The 19,151-nt window shown below is 41.1% G+C and overlaps 1 protein-coding gene across 1 annotated transcript in view; it reads left to right on the forward strand.

Moving 5' to 3' along the window:
* Window positions 1-19,151, forward strand: part of LOC311102645 (voltage-gated delayed rectifier potassium channel KCNH5-like) — a gene marked incomplete at both ends in the record, with an annotated part of 153,578 nt that overhangs the window by 21,335 nt on the left and 113,092 nt on the right. Inside the window, one exon of the mRNA XM_084144008.1 lies at window positions 18,157-18,293. Coding sequence (XP_084000134.1) covers window positions 18,157-18,293 — 137 coding nt within the window. The remainder of the gene's footprint in view (window positions 1-18,156; window positions 18,294-19,151) is intronic.

Genomic DNA, 19,151 nt, shown 5'->3' on the forward strand with positions numbered 1-19,151 from the left:
AATCTTGTCCCTGACATCCTTGAAGAGCTCTTTGGTCTTGGCCATGGTGGAGAGTTTGGAATCTGATTGATTGATTGCTTCTGTGGACAGGTGTCTTTTATACAGGTAACAAACTGAGAATAGGAGCACTCCCTTTAAGAGTGTGCTCCTAATCTCAGCTCGTTACCTATATAAAAGACACCTGGGAGCCAGAAATCTTTCTGATTGAGATGGGGTCAAATACTTATTTCCCTCATTCAAATGCAAATCAATTTATAACATTTTAGACATGCGTTTTTCTGGATTTTTTTGTTGTTATTCTGTCTCTCACTGTTCAAATAAACCTACCATTAAAATTCTAGACTGATCATTTCTTTGTCAGTGGGCAAACGTACAAAATCAGCAGGGGATCAAATACTTTTTTCCCTCACTGTAGGTGTGCAATCTGTAAGTGTCAAACAATAATTAAGTAATAAGGCCAATCAGCATCCAGGTTCCAAACTACCCGATTTATAATAATACATACACTATATATACAAAAGTATGTGGACACCCCTTCAAATTAGTGCATTTGGCTATTTCAGCCACACCCGTTGCTGACAGGTGTATAAAATTGAGCACACCGCCATGCAATCTCCATAGACAAACATTGGCAGTAAAATGACCTTACTGAAGAGCTCAGTAACTTTCAACATGGTACCGTCATAGGATGCCACCTTTCCAACAAGTCAGTTCCTCAAATTTCTGCCCTACTAGAGCTGCCCCGGTCAACTATAAGGACTGTTATTGTGAAGTGGAAACGTCTAGGAGCAACAACAGCTCAGCCGCAAAGTGGTAGGCCACACAAGCTCACAGAATGGGATCACAGAGTGCTGAAGTGCGTAACGCGTTAAGATATTGTCTGTCCTCGGATGCAACATTCACTACCGAGTACCAAACTACCTCTGGAAGCATCGTCAGCACAATAACTGTTTGTCGGGAGCGTCATGAAATGGGTTTCCATGGCCGAGCAGCCGCACACAAGCCTAAGATCACCATGTGAAATGCCAAGCGTCGGCTGGAGTGATGTAAAGCTATAATACCCATGGGAGTCTGTCTCTTCTTGGGAGGTTCTCTAACATGTTGTCTATGCAGCACCAGGAGGAAGTCCCTCCAATATTGTCAGCTACTCAAAAAAGTTATATTCCAGTAGTTTTTTGGTTTCTTTGTGGGAAAAATTCCACAAAAAACAGTACCCTCCATATTTTTGGAGTGCCAGAAACCTTTTGACCACTTGCGGGTGCATTGTTATTTCTGGGTCAGTAACATATTTTGAGGTGGTAGAAATGAAATACTATTATTTAAATGCACAAAAATGAATATTTTGTCATTATTTATTTGTTTGCTATTTAATAAATGCATTTTTGCAAAGCAAAGCACTGTCATTCATCATGAGTATCTGAATGTGACTTAAGAATGAGAGTGTTTTAAATGTAAGAATGGATTTCTGTATTATTATTAGGACAAGAAATTATGAAAATAATAAAAACAATAAAGTAAATAAAATAAAAACAAATAATATTATCAATGGGTTATTATAAACCAGATATTGGGTCATAGTTAACCAAACTTTGGGTTAATTAGATAACCCAATGCTTTGGGTGTATTATTTTTACTCAAAGCATTGAAAATAACTAAAAACAAGGTAGGTATAGTGACCCATAGCTGGGTTACCGGTTGGTTTATTTGTAACCCATTTGTTTTTAGTGAGTACTCATACAATTTTGATGAGATTTTATTTATTTTAGGTTCAAAATAAGTATGTCTTCCACTTACAGTTGAAGTCGGAAGTTTACATACACTTAGGTTGGAGTCATTAAAACTTGTTTTTCAACCAATCCACACATTTCTTGTTAACAAACTATCATTTTTACAAGTCGGTTAGAACATCTACTTTGTGCATGACACAAGTAATTTTTCCAACAATTGTTTACAGACAGATTATTTCACTTATAATTCACTGTATCACAATTCCAGTGGGTCAGAAGTGTACATACACTAAGTTGACTGTGCCTTTAAACAGCTTGGAAAATTCCAGAAAATGATGTCATGGCTTTAGAAGCTTCTGATAGGCTAATTGACATCATTTGAGTCAATTGGAGGTGTACCTGTGGATGTATTTCAAGGCTTACCTTCAAACTTAGTGCATCTTTGCTTGACATCATTGGAAAATCAAAAGAAATCAGCCAAGACCTCAGAAAAATAATTGTAGACCTCCAAAAGTCTGGTTCATCCTTGGGATGTGCACAAGTATAAACACCATGGGACCACGCAGCCATCGTACCGCTCAGGAAGGAGACGTGTTCTGTCTCCTAGAGTTGAACGTACTTTGGTGTGAAAAGTGCAAATCAATCCCAGAACAACAGCAAAGGACCTTGTGAAGATACTGGAGGAAACAGGTACAAAAGTATCTATATCCACAGTAAAACTAGTCCTATATCGACATAACCTGAAAGGCCGCTCAGCAAGGAAGAAGCCACTGCTCCTAAACCGCCATAAAAAAGCCAGACTACGGTTTGCAACTGCACATGGGGACAAATATCGTACTTTTTGGAGAAATGTCCTCTGGTCTGATGAAACAAAAATAGAACTGTTTGGCCATAATGACCATCGTTATGTTTGGAGGAAAAAGTGGTGTAGCTTGCAAGCCGAAGAACACCATCCCAACTGTGAAGCATGGGGGTGGCAGCATCATGCTGTGGGGGTGTTTTGCTGCAGGAGAGACTGGTGCACTTCACAAAATAGATGGCATCATGAGGAAGGAAAATTATGTGGATATATTGAAGCAACATCTCAAGACATCAGTCAGGAAGTTCAAGGTTGGTCGCAAATGGGTCTTCCAAATGGACAATGACCCCAAGCATACTTCCAAAGTTGTGGCAAAATGGCTTAAGGACAACAAAGTCAAGGTATTAGAGTGGCCATCACAAAGCCCTGACCTTAATCCTATAGAACATTTGTGGGCAGAACTGAAAAAGCGTGTGCGAGCAAGGAGGCCTACAAACCTTACTCAGTTACACCAGCTCTGTCAGGAGGAATGGGCCAACATTCACCCAACTTATTGTGGGAAGCTTGTGGAAGGCTACCCGAAACGTTTGACCCAAGTTAAACAATTTAAAGGCAATGCTACCAAATACTTATTGAGTGTATGTAAACTTCTGACCCACTGGGAAGGTGGTGAAAGCAATTAAAGCTGAATTAAATCATTATTTCTACTATTATTCTGACATTTCACATTCTTAAAATAAAGTGGTGATCCTAACTGACCTAAGACAGGGAATTTTTACTAGGATTATATGTCAGGAATTGTGAAAAACTGAGTTTAAATGTATTTGGCTAAGGTGTATGTAAACTTCCGACTTCAACTGTACATGGTAGGCCTACTGCTGGCAACTTTAGCATATTCTGTAGTTTTTTTTAAGCCCTGCTTTTAACCATAAGACATCAAGCATCTCCACAGAAATGGATATCATATAGCCTAAGGAGTGCATGGTGACAGTGATTTCGTCTGTTAAAACCTCTACTGGTTCAGTGTCCCGAAATCGGGGCAGTTGTTGCTCAATATGCAATAATGTGACTAGAATGACATTGTAAACAACAGCCAACCTTCCGGGACATAGACATGTCTTATATGGGCAGAAAGCTTACATTGTTGTTAATCTAACTGCAGTGTCCAATTTACAGTAGCTATTACAGCAAAACAATACCATGCTATTGTTTGAGGATAGTGCACAACAGCAAAACACTTTTAATAAGTCAACTGGTTTGATACATTCACCTCTGAAGGTAAATAATGTACTTACACTACCGTTCAAAAGTTTGGGGTCAGTTAGAAATGTCCTTGTTTTCATAAGAAAAGCAATTTTTTTGTTCATTAAAATAACATCAAATTGATCAGAAATAGTGTAGACATTGTTAATGTTGTAAATGGCTATTGTAGCTGGAAACGGCTGATTTTTAATGGAATATCTACATAGGCGTACAGAGGCCCGTTATCAGCAACCATCAGTCCTGTGTTCCAATGGCACTTTGTGTTTGCTAATCCAAGTTTATCATTTTAAAAGGCTAATTGATCATTAGAAAACCCTTTTGCAATTATGTTAGCACAGCTGAAAAATGTTGTGCTGATTAAAGAAGCAATACAACTGGCCTTCTTGAGACTAGTTGAGTATCTGGAGCATCAGCAATTGTGGGTTCGATTACAGGCTCAAAATGACCAGAAACAAATAACTTTCTTCTGAAACTCGTCAGTCTATTCTTGTTCTGAGAAATGAAGGCTATTCCATGCGAGAAATTGCCAAGAAACTGAAGATCTCGTACAATGCTGTGTACTACTCCCTTCACAGAACAGCGCAAACTGGCTCTAACCAGAATAGAAAGAGGATTGGGAGGCCCCGGTGCACAACTGAGCGTCTGAGTGTCTAGTTTGAGAAACAGACGCCTCACAGGTCCTCAACTGGCAGCTTCATTAAATAGTACCCTCAAAACACCAGTCTCCTCTAGCCACACCCAGGCCTGATTACTGCCACACCTGTTCTCAATCAACGAATCACTTAAATAGGACCTGCCTGACAAAGTGAAGTAGACCAAAAGATCCTCAAAAGCTAGACATCATGCCGAGATCCAAAGAAATTCAGGAACAAATGAGAAAGAAAGTAATTGAGATCCATCAGTCTGGAAAAGGCTATAAAGCCATTTCTAACGCTTTGGGACTCCAGCGAACCACAGTGAGAGCCATTATCCACAAATGGCGAAAACATGGAACAGTGGTCAACCTTCCCAGGAGTGGCCGGCCGACCAAAATTTCCCCAAGAGCGCAGCGACGACTCATCCAAGAGGTCACAAAAGACCCCACAACAACATCCAAAGAGCTGCAGGCCTCACTTGCCTCAGATAAGGTCAGTGTTCATGACTCCACCATAAGAAAGAGACTGGGCAAAAAGTTCCAAGATGAAAACCACTGCTGAGCAAAAAGAACATTAAGGCTCATCTCATTTTTGCCAGAAAATATCTTGATGATCCCCAAGACCTTTGGGAAAATACTTGGAAGGTGTGTGTCCCATTACATCTGGCATAAAAGTAACACTGCATATCAGAAAAATAACATCATACCAACAGTAAAATATGGTGGTGGTAGTGTGATGGTCTGGGCCTGTTTTGCTGCTTCAGGACCTGGAAGACTTGCTGTGATAAATGGAACCATGAATTCTGCTGTCTACCAAAAAATCCTGAAGGAGAATGTCTGGCCATCCGTTCGAGACCTCAAGCTGAAGTGAACTTGGGTTCTGCAGCAGGACAATGATCCAAAACACACCAGCAAGTCCACCTCTGAATGGCTGAAGAAAAACAAAATGAAGACTTTGGAGTGGCCTAGTCAAAGTCCTGACCTGAATCCTATTGAGATGCTGTGGCATGACCTTAAAAAGGCAGTTCATGCTCGAAAACCCTCCAATGTGGCTGAATTACAACAATTCTGCAAAGATGAGTGGGCCAAAATTCCTCCACAGCGCTGTAAAAGACTCATTGCAAGTTATCGCAAACGCTTGATTGCAGTTGTTGCTGCTAAGGGTGGCCCAACCAGTTATTAGGGTGTAGGGGGCAATCACTTTTTCACACAGGGCCATGTGTGTTTGGATTTTATTTTCCCTTAATAATAACAACCTTCATTTCAAAACTGCATTTTGTGTTTACTTGTGTTATCTTTGACTAATATTTAAATTTGTTTAATGATCTGAAACATTTAAGTGTGACAAACATGCAAACAAATAAGAAATCAGGAAGGGGGCAAACACTTTTTCACACCACTGTACATACGAGAGGAGTAGTGCAAGATACATAAACATGATTAAAGCGACTAGTGTTCCATTTCTTAAAGTGACCAGTGATTTCAATAGGCAGCAGCAGCCTCTAATGTGCTTGTGATGGCTATTTAACAGTCTAATGGCCTTGAGATAGAAGCTGTTTTTCATTCTCTTGGTCCCAGCTTTGATGCACCTGTACTGACCTCGCCTTCTGGGTGACATTGGGGTGAACAGGCAGTGGCTCGGGTGGTTGATGTCCTTGATGATCTTTTTGGCCTTCCTGTGATATTGGGTGCTGTAGGTGTCTTGGAGGGCGGGTAGTTTGCCCCCGGTAATGCGTTCGGCAGACTGCACCACCCTCTGGAGAGCCCTGCGGTTGCGGGTGGTGCAGTTGCCGTACCAGGAAGTGATACAGCCCGACAGGATGCTCTCAATTGTTAATCTGTAAAATTTTGTGAGGGTTGTAGGTGCCAAGCCAGATTTCTTCAGCCTCCTTAGGTTGAAGAGGTTCTGTTGCGCCTTCTTCACCACACTGTCTGCGTGGGTGGACCATTTCAGTTTGTCAGTGATGTGTAGGCCAAGGAACTTGAAGCTTTCCACCTTCTCCACTGCGGTCCTGTCGATGTGGATAGGGGGGTGCACCCTCTGCTTTTTCCTGAAGTCCACAATCATCTCCTTTGTTTTGTTGACGTTGAGTGAGAGGTTATTATCCTGGCACCACTCACCCAGAGCCCTCACCTCCTCCCTGTAGGCGGTCTCGTCATTGTTGGTAATCAAGCCTACTACTGTTTTGTCGTCTGCAAACTTGATGATTGAGTTGGAGGCTTGCTTGGCCACGCAGTCATGGGTGAAAAGGGAGTACAGGACGGGGCCCCAGTGTTGAGGATCAGCGAAGTGGAGATGTTGTTTCCTACCTTCATCACCTGGGGGCGGCCCGTCAGGAAGTCCAGGACCCAGTTGCACAGGGTGGGGTTCAGACCCAGGGCCTCGAGCTTAATGATGAGCTTGGAGGGTACTATGGTGTTGAATGCTGAGCTATAGTCGATGAACATCATTCTTACATAGGTATTCCTCTTGTCCAGATGGGATAGGGCAGTGTGCAGTGTGATGGCGATTGCATCGTCTGTGGATCTATTGGGGCGGTAAGCAACTTGAAGTGGGTCTAGGGTGACAGGTAAGATAGAGGTGATATGATCCTTGACTAGTCTCTCAAAACACTTCAGGATGACAGAGGTGAGTGCTACGGGGCGATAGTCATTTAGTTAATTTACCTTTGCTTTCTTGGGTACAGGAACAATGGTGGCCATCTTGAAGCATGTGGGAACAGCAGACTGGGAAAGGGAGAGATTGAATATGTCCGTAAACACACCAGCCAGCTGGTCTCTAGAAGGCAACCAAACTTGTTTCATCATTCTACATTACGTACAACACGTATATTAGCCCACGAAGGACAGACATCATTACGCACCAATGAGATGGCCGGTGTTCACTTGATTGACAGTCTCTTGGTCCAATGTCCACCTATCGTTTTGAAACAAAGCTAGCTAGATAGCCAATGACCTGGACTTTCCTGTAGTATGCGAATGCCCTTTGTCCGACAAGCAGCCATTATACTTTAGCTGTGCGTAACGGTGATCATTCCTTACACAAATGCAGACCGGGCGCATAGTAGGTAACGTTACGCAGTTTTTTGTTCATTTCTACAAACTTTTCTGAGAACTGTAAAGTACAACATGGTTACTAAGACTGGGAAAGCTAAATCGAAGTCGAAGTATACAAATTTGGATGAGATTATTGCAGATATTGACCGGGAGAGTGACACCGAACAAATGGAGGAAGACTCATCCAGTGAGCGTAGAATGTTTTTGGAAGGACAATATGTACCTTTAGACCAGTAAGTAAAATACGTTTTTGCTTCTCATGCTATTGTAGATGTTTAAATGGTTGCATATTCATTTAAGATATTTTTGTGGGATACAATATATTAGTATAGCCTATGTGTATGTTATTTTGGCTATGACATCATGTGGCTGTGCTTTTTGAGTGTCTTTGTCTATTGGTCCACATATTTAATTATATTGATTGTGTTCCCCATACTCTATATAATATACAGTGGGGAGAACAAGTATTTGATACACTGCCGATTTTGCAGGTTTTCCTACTTACAAAGCATGTAGAGGTCTGTAATTTTTATCATAGGTACACTTCAACTGTGAGAGACGGAATCTAAAACAAAAATCCAGAAAATCACATTGTATGATTTTTAAGTAATTAATTTGCATTTTATTGCATGACATAAGTATTTGATCACCTACCAACCAGTAAGAATTCTGTCTCTCACAGACCTGTTAGTTTTTCTTTAAGAAGCCCCCCTGTTCTCCACTCATTACCTGTATTAACTGCACCTGTTTGAACTCGTTACCTGTATAAAAGACACCTGTCCACAAACTCAATCAAACAGACTCCAACCTCTCCACAATGGCCAAGACCAGAGAGCTGTGTAAGGACATCAGGGATACAATTGTAGACCTGCACAAGGCTGGGATGGGCTACAGGACAATAGGCAAGCAGCTTGTTGAGAAGGCAACAACTGTTGCCGCAATTATTAGAAAATGGAAGAAGTTCAAGATGACGGTCAATCACCCTCGGTCTGGGGCTCCATGCAAGATCTCACCTCGTGGGGCATCAATGATCATAAGGAAGGTGAGGGATCAGCCCAGAACTACACGGCAGGACCTGGTCAATGACCTGAAGAGAGCTGGGACCACAGTCTCAAAGAAAACCATTAGTAACACACTACGCCGTCATGGATTAAAATCCTGCAGCGCACGCAAGGTCCCCCTGCTCAAGCCAGCGCATGTCCAGGCCCGTCTGAAGTTTGCCAATGACCATCTGGATGATCCAGAGGAGGAATGGGAGAAGGTCATGTGGTCTGATGAGACAAAAATAGAGCTTTTTGGTCTAAACTCCACTTGCCGTGTTTGGAGGAAGAAGAAGGATGAGTACAACCCCAAGAACACCATCCCAACCATGAAGCATGGAGGTGGAAACATCATTCTTTGGGGATGCTTTTCTGCAAAGGGGACAGGACGACTGCACCGTATTGAGGGGAGGATGGATGGGGCCATGTATCGCGAGATCTTGGCCAACAACCTCCTTCCCTCAGTAAGAGCATTGAAGATGGGTCGTGGCTGGGTCTTCCAGCATGACAACGACCCGAAACACACAGCCAGGGCAACTAAGGAGTGGCTCCGTAAGAAGCATCTCAAGGTCCTGGAGTGGCCTAGCCAGTCTCCAGACCTGAACCCAATAGAAAATATTTGGAGGGAGCTGAAAGTCCGTATTGCCCAGTGACTGCCCCGAAACCTGAAGGGTCTGGAGAAGGTCTGTATGGAGGAGTGGGCCAAAATCCCTGCTGCAGTGTGTGCAAACCTGGTCAAGACCTACAGGAAACGTATGATCTCTGTAATTGCAAACAAAGGTTTCTGTGATTTTCTGATGTATCAAATACTTATGTCATGCAATAAAATGCAAATTAATTACTTAAAAATCATACAATGTGATTTTCTGGATTTTTGTTTTAGATTCCGTCTCTCACAGTTGAAGTGTACCTATAATAAGAATTACAGACCTCTACATGCTTTGTAAGTAGGAAAACCTGCAAAATCGGCAGTGTATCAAATATTTGTTCTCCCCACTGTATCCAAGTCTCCTCTGTTTCAGGGGGCCCCTATAGTAATGCTTTCCAGATGTTTCAGCAAAGCAGAGTAAAGTTCCTCTAACACACCATTTGCAAACGTCAGCCAAAATTATAAACTGTTCAGATACTACATATTTCCCCCCTTCGAGACTAATTAAGTCTCGAAAACAAAAAGAATAGGATTATGACAAATATTAATTTTTGTTCTTGAGTAACTTTAGCAATAAAACAACATTTATGGAGTGTAAACACATTTTTATGGAGTGTAAACAAATTGTTATGGCGTGTAAGAGCGAAAAACCTGTCTGGCAGCTTTCATTCCAAATATCCATCAATCAATCAAGACAGGAAAATTCTCTCACGGCCCCTCTGCCCCAGCCGACCACCTAAGTACTCCAGATCAATTTATAAATCTTTATCAATGTATTTTAAGCTATGATGCAATTGAATATACATGAAAACCTCAGAAAACAAAATACAATCAAAAATGTCCACATTCAGGCTGGTCGACCCATCGGACCCTCCTGTGGATTCTCTCTGTCCCTGCCTAGACCCAATATCCCTAAGCATCCACGAAAAAAACAAAAAACATCTGAGGTCCCCACATGTACCCAACAACAGAAAACATAATTCTTCAAAAAATTTATACAGAAAGAATATGACACAAATTATGTATTACACATGCAAATATGTATATAAATCATTGAAAACACTGGTATGTAGTCCACTACACTGCATCTCCTCAGCAGTGTCGACTTTCAATGTAACGTCGATGATGGAATCTGAACATTTCCACACCTTCCTTGTTCCACTTCCTCCAGTCCATTCATATTGTCCATGTTTGAGTATTTGAATCCCACTCTACACATCCCCATATACTTCTGGAAAAAAAGAAAACACCAACCAGTATCTTTTGCAAAACAACACATGAAAATTAAAACATCAATATCAAAAATAATATAAGAATGATATATAAAATGAATCACATTCCATTTCGATCAGGAAGTCCCCACCTGCTTATGACTTCTTTGCACAAAAACTTGGCAACCGATTGAGCGTCTTTTCACTTGGTTGGACAGGCCTCCGGCCATCGTGTGCCCAAAAACCATACTCCTTTGTGATCTTTCTCCTAACCTCCCCCTTTGCAACATGAGCTAACCCAAGTGCTTCCTGAATCATCAGACCTAATAGGTCTAGAGGCGCTACTATCAACCCCTCATGGTTTCTCCAAAGACCAGTAGCATCTTTGACGGCACCTCGGTCTAGCCATAACTGTTTGTCGATCGTAGAAGCAGCTTCCTGCATCAAAATCACATCCTTAAGCGTAATTTTTTCTTCCAAGTCCACTCCATGAGTGACCAGAAAAACCTTGCCCAATTTGTCCGCTCCTGTGACGGCTTTTGCAGCATCATCAGCAGCTTTGTTCCCTTGTGTGACTTTTGACACATCTGTTTTATGAGCTGCACACTTAACTATCACTATCTCTTTAGGCTTCATCATAGCATGCAACAGTTTCATTATTTGCGCATGATGTTGGATTGGAGAACCATTCGTTTTCTTAAACCCTCAACCTTTCCACACTGCTCCAAACAAATGACATACACTATGTGCATATGCTGAATCAGTATATATCGTCACTCGCTTTCCTTCTGCTAACAAACACGCTTCTGTTAGCCCCACAAGTTCAGCAAGTTGTGCAGACGCAGGCTGTGGTATTACTTCAGCCTTTTCAACAACAAATCCAGTTCCTTGGGCTTTAACTACTGCATAGCCAGCAGACAATTTATCTCCCACACGATAACAAAATCCTTCAATTTGTGGTTCAATCCCTTGGATTGCTTCATCTTTCAATGGATACTGATTCTTCCAAGGAGGTCTGGCTCCTGGTGGAAGTTCAACTGTCACCCGTTGGGCTGATTTCACAAGTTCAATATCGGTAGATAACATTCTGGAAGTTGTTGCAACATCTCCTCTTTCATAGGGTCTGAATCCATCTTCGCACTGCAAATAGATTCATGTGTCATCCGTACAGCTTGTGGCTGTCCTTGTCCTTGAGCCAAAATCATGATTTTGAGAAATCGCTGATCTTCACTCCTCCAAATCGCCAAATTCTCTTTCATCGGTACAAAAACAGCTTTCTCTGCTTCTGTCATCATTTCTCCTATTTGCTTCTGCTCATAGCCTTCAGAAACCAACAAGGTCACATGTGGCACACTCTTCTCAATCTCAAATTCTTTATCCAGATAATCGTCTGTGTTTATCTTCATAGCTGCTCCTTGTGGTCCTAAAATGATGCAACATGAGCTGAGTTGAACTTTCTTTGGTTGATGACTCAACCATTCCTCTGAGTACGATTAGGCAGCATTCTTGAAATACTTGAGCGTACAATGAAATGGATATTGTGGAAGCCTCACACCTGGCATGTTTGCCACAATGAATTTCTCCCATATCTTAGCCTGCTTCAAAAAATCTGCACTGAGATTTCCAATCCAAAATACTGAAGAAGAATCCATCTCTGTCGTCATCAACAATTGGTAAACCTTTTCTTTTGGCACTTCTACCAGACAGCCGTCTGGCGTACATTTTATTGTACAGTTCAATCTACACAATGCATCTCTTCCCAACAATGCAATAGGTGTATGTTCCGATACCAGTATGGGTATTGTAGTTTTCTGATTTTTATAGCAGAGCTCAATTGGTTCTGTAAGAGGAATCAGCTGTTTCACTCCCTCAAATCCGATTGTCCTAATTAGTTGATTGGACATGGGAAGATGTGTAGCATCTTCAGGCCGAACACAGTTGAAAGCAGCTCCGCTATCCGCCATCACCTCCAATGGTCGGTTGTTTACTTTCACTTCAATTGTTGGATCTTTTTCCGGTCCTGACGCTACCAGCTGACACCCCCCTTTCGGATCTTCTGGGCATCTCTAGAATCCTTGCTCCGGGCCCCTATAAGGGTTCACCGGTCCTCCAGATGATCTTGACTGGCCCCTGTATCTTCCTCTGAAATTCCCTCTGGTGTTTCCTTCTGGCCCATTACACTCACGGGCAAAGTGACCAACCTGTCCACAATTATAACACACTTCTGAAGATTGCTGGAAGTATGGCTTAAATCTCCCTCCTCTTCCTCTTCCTAAGCCTTCTCGTCCTCTTCCTCTCCAATTCTGTGTCTGTCCAGAAACTGGCTGTGGATATGAAACAACTGGTCCCACTAGTGGTGGCTGGTACAATTGCGGTTGGACCTGGTTCGGTTGAAGCTGTGGCAGTGATTGTTGATTTGGTGAACACTGATTCTGCATAACCAAAGCCTGTTTCTTCTCCTTCTTGTTCTCCACCAGTTGTATTTGATTGAGTTTTCTGAGAGTTTCTTGGTCCTGTTCTTTCTGGTTGTGTTCCTTTTTCCGGTACAGATCCACTTGATGGGCTATATGATCTGTATAGACACTTTTTGTCATGCTTCCAAGTCCAACCACCTCTGCCAGTTTGCTCCTTACTGGTGAGGGCAGTCCCATCTGCAGTTTAGCTCGCAAAATTGACTGCTCTATTTGACTCACATCTGGATCATTTCCGGTAATATTTCTCCACACTTGATGAACTCTTGACACATAGGCTCTCAGATTTTCTTGTTGTACTAGTGGGTCAATCAGAATGTTGTCAGGATGCACATTTGTTGGAAACGTATCTTTCAGTGCTCTCCACAGCCGATTTCTACTTGCAGCTAACAACTCAGGATCATTCACCACAGTCCCCACATATCGATTAAGTCCAGGTCTCTGAAAAATGTCTTCCATACCTGGAATCCCAAGGAGATTAGCCAAAAGTCTCTAAATGTCTCCTATGGCAGACTGTGTTCCCACCGTAATTTCTTCCAACTTAGAAATCCAAGGATATGCTCCATCTTGAAGAGTAGGCAGCTTCTCAAGTATATCTGACATATCGGTATTCTGCAAAGGCTTATACTCCAGGTTCTGTCCTCGAATTATCACTGGCATCATCTTCTTACTTGTGTTCCCTTTTCTTGGCCTCAATATGTATTTCCTCTCCAATTTTTGAGATTCTTTTTTCAGCAGTTTTTCCTTCTGTATCTTCAGCTTCTTGAGTTGTTTTTCCAATTCTCTTACTTCTTCTAAATTATTTGCCTTATCCAAGCATGATATGCATCGATCTATATCTCTTTCTATTTCTTCTGTGCTAGTCATTGTAGAATAAAATCCTCTTGAACATTAAGCACCTTTAATCTCCAAATCTTCATCGCTGTCTTCATCTTGACTTTCATCAGAGCTCGGATCTCTTGTATCCTTCTCCTTCCAACTTCCATCACCCCTTCTTTCCGCTCTGGCCAACCTCTGGATGATCACAGGGTCATATCCACCCATGATCTCTTCTGAATCACTCTGATCATCATCATCATCATCTTCAAATTCCATCCTCCTGAACCTCACTCTACCCTTAGTTTCCAGACGTTTTCTTACTTTTGGAGTTTGGATTCATCTTTATGGTCGTTTATGCTTGTCCTCTCTCTATTATTCGTTCATCTTCATCTCTGATGCAATAATCACCCTCCTGAATGATCATTGGAAGCTGAGGATAGACGTCCTTAAACTCAATTTTTTCCTCGTAAGGTGGGGGCCTTTTTGCTGAATCCGTATGTGAGAAAGGTGTATTGACTTCTGCCATTAGTTTTTCTGTTACCTTCGCCTCTTTTGCCATTTTCTCATTTGTCTCTGTTATCTTTTGTATCTTTTATCAGTTTTTTGTCCCTCATTTTCAAACAATTTAAGAACCCCCAGCTCTCTTTGTCTCTTTTCTTTATGTTGTTCCCCTTTTTTCCCCTTCTTTTGATCCGCCTTATACGTCGACACAAGCACTTGCATTATCTTGATGATGTCTGGGTTAAGAGTCCCTTCCACTGCCCATGGTTGTTCAATGTCAGGCCAACGTTTATTCAATTTTCCAGAAAACCTTGTCATTATAGAATAACAATACCATTAACTAGAGGATTACTATTTTGTACTACGTCAACAGGAGTAATTACTTTCATAGTTTTGATGTCCTTTTTCCCCATTGTAACAACTCTTTTATATTCCTTTATTGTGAATTATTTTATTATTATTATTATTTTAAACCAATTAATTAGTAAACCCAAAAAACTTTAAGCTATGTAGCTTTTCATTCCCTCCCTTTTTTAAAATTATAATTAGTAATTTCTTAATTAATATTTTATTTTTTTTTTTTTTTTATTCATTAATTATTATAATGTATTTATTTATTTATTTATTTTTATTTATTTATTTATTTTTATTCTACCAAGTTATTGATTAGTGGCAATCTTACCACATCCGATCAGGAAAAGTAAAGGAAACTAGTCAACTTCAGAGCAATCAAAAAAGAAAGACCTGCAATCCAGCAACACTACAGCACCCACAAACCAATTGCTTAATAAGCACCCAATCACCTTAATTTTACAGAATAATCTCAGTGCTGGATTTCCAACACAACTCTAATCAAAACAACTCATGCACAAAAAAGAAAATTGCAATTCTCAATTACATCAATTGATCAGTCTGTTGCCAAGTCCCTGCTAAATGGTCACAACATGAAATATTCTATGCATACACAATGTATCTATTATATCCTGTAAGGGAAAGTACGTTTGTGGATAGAACAGTACTGGCCTTAATTGGACTGGATCCGGGGAAGCACACGCTGTCGCGTGACGCACTGGTCAGCACCTCCTCTCTCTCTGTCTCCTCCTCCTCGTTTCTCACATCACAGAAGAACAAAAGAAACAGACAAGAATTTAGTCTTTTATGCACTCACTTGGTTATTTCAACCATACAATACCCTTTTAGACATACCTATGTTCACATTCGCGCTAAGAAATAAGCAAACAGCTTAACTCAGGAATATTATAAATATTTTATTTTTATTTTTTAATCCATCAACATAACTCTTATTTATAAATTCAATGGATCTCAATCAAATAGTTTCATAATTAAGCAACAGCCACTTAACAAACAGAATACTTTATCCGTGTGTATTCAAAGTCTCCCCCTTTCTTTTTTCAGCTCTAAGTCTGCGTGTCACAGCAGCTCAGTGCAGGCTGTATGGCACACTCACTCCGCGCAACTCTAAATTCCTAAAATCCCACACATGCGCAGCTCATTCACCAGTGCGATTTCATGGTGAGAGGAGCTCCCGCAAGCAACTTTTCTCTAAGTCAAACAGCAGACAGACCAGCTGTCCCTCCGTTTTTTCCAACACAGACAAACAGTAACACTGAACAAAATGCACAAACCAACACAAAACATAGAACACAAATCCTACTTAGAAGTTTCTTATCTTCACTTATTCTAATCTGCAGATTTATAGTTATTTTCTTATCCATTACAAATCATCTCTATACAATCATAACGTCCTCCCGGGGGGCTCATATATATATATATTTTTTTAACAATGTTTAAAACGAAACCTCTCTATACAATCATAACGTCCTCCCGGGGGGCTCATAGTTTTTTAACAATGTTTAAAACTAATCCTCTCTATACAATCATAACATCCTCCCGGGGGGCTCATAGTTTTTTAACAATGTTTAAAACGTTCTCTCAAATGGAGACTCATAAGGTTTTAACCGTAACGTCCTCCCGGGGGGCTCATATATTTTTAACAATTCTGGAAACGTTCTCTCAAATGGAGACTCATAAGGTTTTAACCGTAATTAACATATTTCCTTACAAAAAACTAAAACCCCTGTTCTCAACCAAAACATATATATGTATATATCTCTAACATAAATCTTATCATAGCATGAGTCGACACACAGCTGGAACACAGCAGAGACCTCTTTAATTTTGTGCAAACACACACACTGTCATTCCCTCACACACACATAAAAAGAATGCATTCATTCATACGGTCCTTAAAAGCATGCTTACGTCGCTCCTATTTCCTTTATATTCCTTCCTAAATTTCTACTACCTTGAGTTGCAGATATTCAATGAGAGGCTACATCGTACATATACTTCGTCAACTATATTCCGAGAGGTAACATGCAATTGAATATATATTGTACAATCTCACAGTTCCCAGAACTGACCCGAAAGTCAACCTAGTGACTTTCCTAGGATTTGCGGCCCATCTTAATGATCGCCTCATTTGAGGGCTTCCGTAGATCAGCGATGTCCTAACAGTATACTTTTTTCCTTATTTCCTTGTCTTATTCCTTCATTCTATTCCTGGACACTCTTTTAATTTTATTCAAGCCAAATATCCCTGTGCCCAGTGTTATCAATTCCTATAGACACTCCCCCCTGTTTGCGTTGTTTTCAATGCAAACAAATTTAGAAATTTAGAACGGATTGTCATCCCACAGCAAATAACAGCAAGGCGCACACACAAGTTCTTTAACGGTACATCCCCTCAACGCACACACACAGCCACACGAACTGACCAGCGCCCAAAGTTGTGAGAAAGCTCACCTTATCTGCCGGCCTCTGTAGCGGGAGTCAGCTCACAGCCCATGATGAAACGCTGAACAGACGCAACACGTCCCAAAAATCCTTGTCGCCAATTAATGTGGTGTCGAGACAACGATGCTGATATGCTGTGTAGACAAGAAATCCGCGGACACTGTACTTGATTATAAAGGTTTATTATATCAAAGGTTCCAGCGTCAATTTACAGATTTCTGCAGATATCCGGAGAACAACTAACCCAATCTAAAAATGATTATTCTCCCAGTCCTTTGTTCAAACATGGTATTTATCCTATGTAACATAATATGGGTGTTTTGAATAGACCAATCCCTGGCTTCCACATATCCAAGTCCCCTCTGTTTCAGGGGGCCCCTATAGTAATGCTTTCCAGATGTTTCAGCAAGGCAAAGTAAACTTCATCTAACACACCATTTGCAAACGTCAGCCAAAATTATAAACTGTTCAGATACTACAATAGCTAACATACTTAACTAGCTGAATAGCGTTTAATAAAATGGGCAATAATTTAACATTTGTATTATTAGCAGATTGCATTATATTTTAGATCTCACCAACTTTTACAGTTCTCTTACCTACGAAAAAGAATGCTAGAGCCACTGTAACTTTACTGTACTGTTACCAGCTGATAGTCCAGGAGAAAGTTGGAGAAGGTTTGCTAGCTAGCTAGCTACAGTTCTGTCTCAACCGTGCACTGTCTGGACGTCGCTCTTTTTTCCCCAGGTGGTTGGCTGAGTCAACCATTGTTCGAAATATGGAGGGGTACAATGTTATAGGCTGTGTCCTTCTTCCAAAGAATGAGAAGCTATACATGACTGGCTTTTGAAACATGGACATGGAGATGGTGATTGGAAATGGTTGACAGCCTAACGTGCGCCAAAGCCATGCTCTACCAACTGAGCTACAGAGGACCTGGAACTGTGCTATGCATGCCTAGTGCAAACCTCAGTACTGTGGCTTTCAATCCATAGCTGCTGGTATTACAACTAGATGAAGTCATCTTTAGATGAAGTCATTTATAAATGTATGGTTAACATCGTACACTTTTAGTTTTCTCCAAGTGGTTTTGAAGTGTACATTATTTATGCACCCTTTCCATATGACCAAGCTGTGCTAAATGTATCAATGTTTTTGATGTCTGCAGGATGGACCAAGTTTGGACTGCTGACCCGGGCTCTGACACATAATAACCGCAACATCAGCCACCACACCACATCACAGCAGCTCACTCCTATGAGCAGCCATGAGGTCAGCCAACCCAAGCAATCCCGTCTGGCAGAGGTAAGTGCTGTGTCACATACTGTGTCCCCATTTTTTGTGTACTACGTCATCCAATTGTGTATTACGTATGATATGGTACAAATTCAATTTGTACAATATGTTACAAATTTGTTGTGCTTAAGATCCCATCTTTAACTTCCATGGAGCACAAGTCATAAACTCACACACACCTACACACCAAGTTCCCTGGAACAGTCGGTTGAACCAGTAAGAGGTGCGCTCTTCCCGGGCAGGCAGGGCCGGATTAAGAAATCATAGGCCCTGGGCCACCACACATCATTTTCTGTAAACAAATCTGTGCACCAAGATGCAATTCAATGCGTGGCACATTTACTTTTGAAGAAAAAGCCCCTTTATAATAAAGCCATGTTTGCCATGTGGCATAGGCTACAGTTGAGCAGAGGCATTTTTAGGATTTCCACACATTTTTTTGGTGCAAATAAATCAGCCTTTTAAAAATGCATTTCATGCAATTCGTCATTTACATGGCAGAAGACAGTAGCTGAATATTTTTTAATACCACACAAATGACCGGAATGAGTGTCACACCCTGGCTCTGGGACTCTATATGTTGAGCCAGGGTGTGTTCATTCTGTTGTGTTTATTTCTATGTTGGCTAGAGTGACTCCCAATCAGAGGCAACGAGTGTCAGCTGTCGTTGGTTGTCTCTGATTGGGAGCCATATTTAAACTGTCTGTTTTCCCTTTGTGTTTGTGGGTTTTTGTTCCGTGTTGGTCATTGTTACCGTGGACTTCACGAGTCGTTTCTTGTTTTGTTTATTGGTGTCTATTATCTCTAAAGATAATAAAGTTAACCATGTTCGTTCATCACGCTGCGCCTTGGTCTATTCAATACAAC

This window comes from Coregonus lavaretus (assembly GCF_964263955.1).
Source record: "Coregonus lavaretus genome assembly, chromosome: 27".
NCBI classification, from domain to species: Eukaryota; Metazoa; Chordata; class Actinopteri; order Salmoniformes; family Salmonidae; genus Coregonus; species Coregonus lavaretus.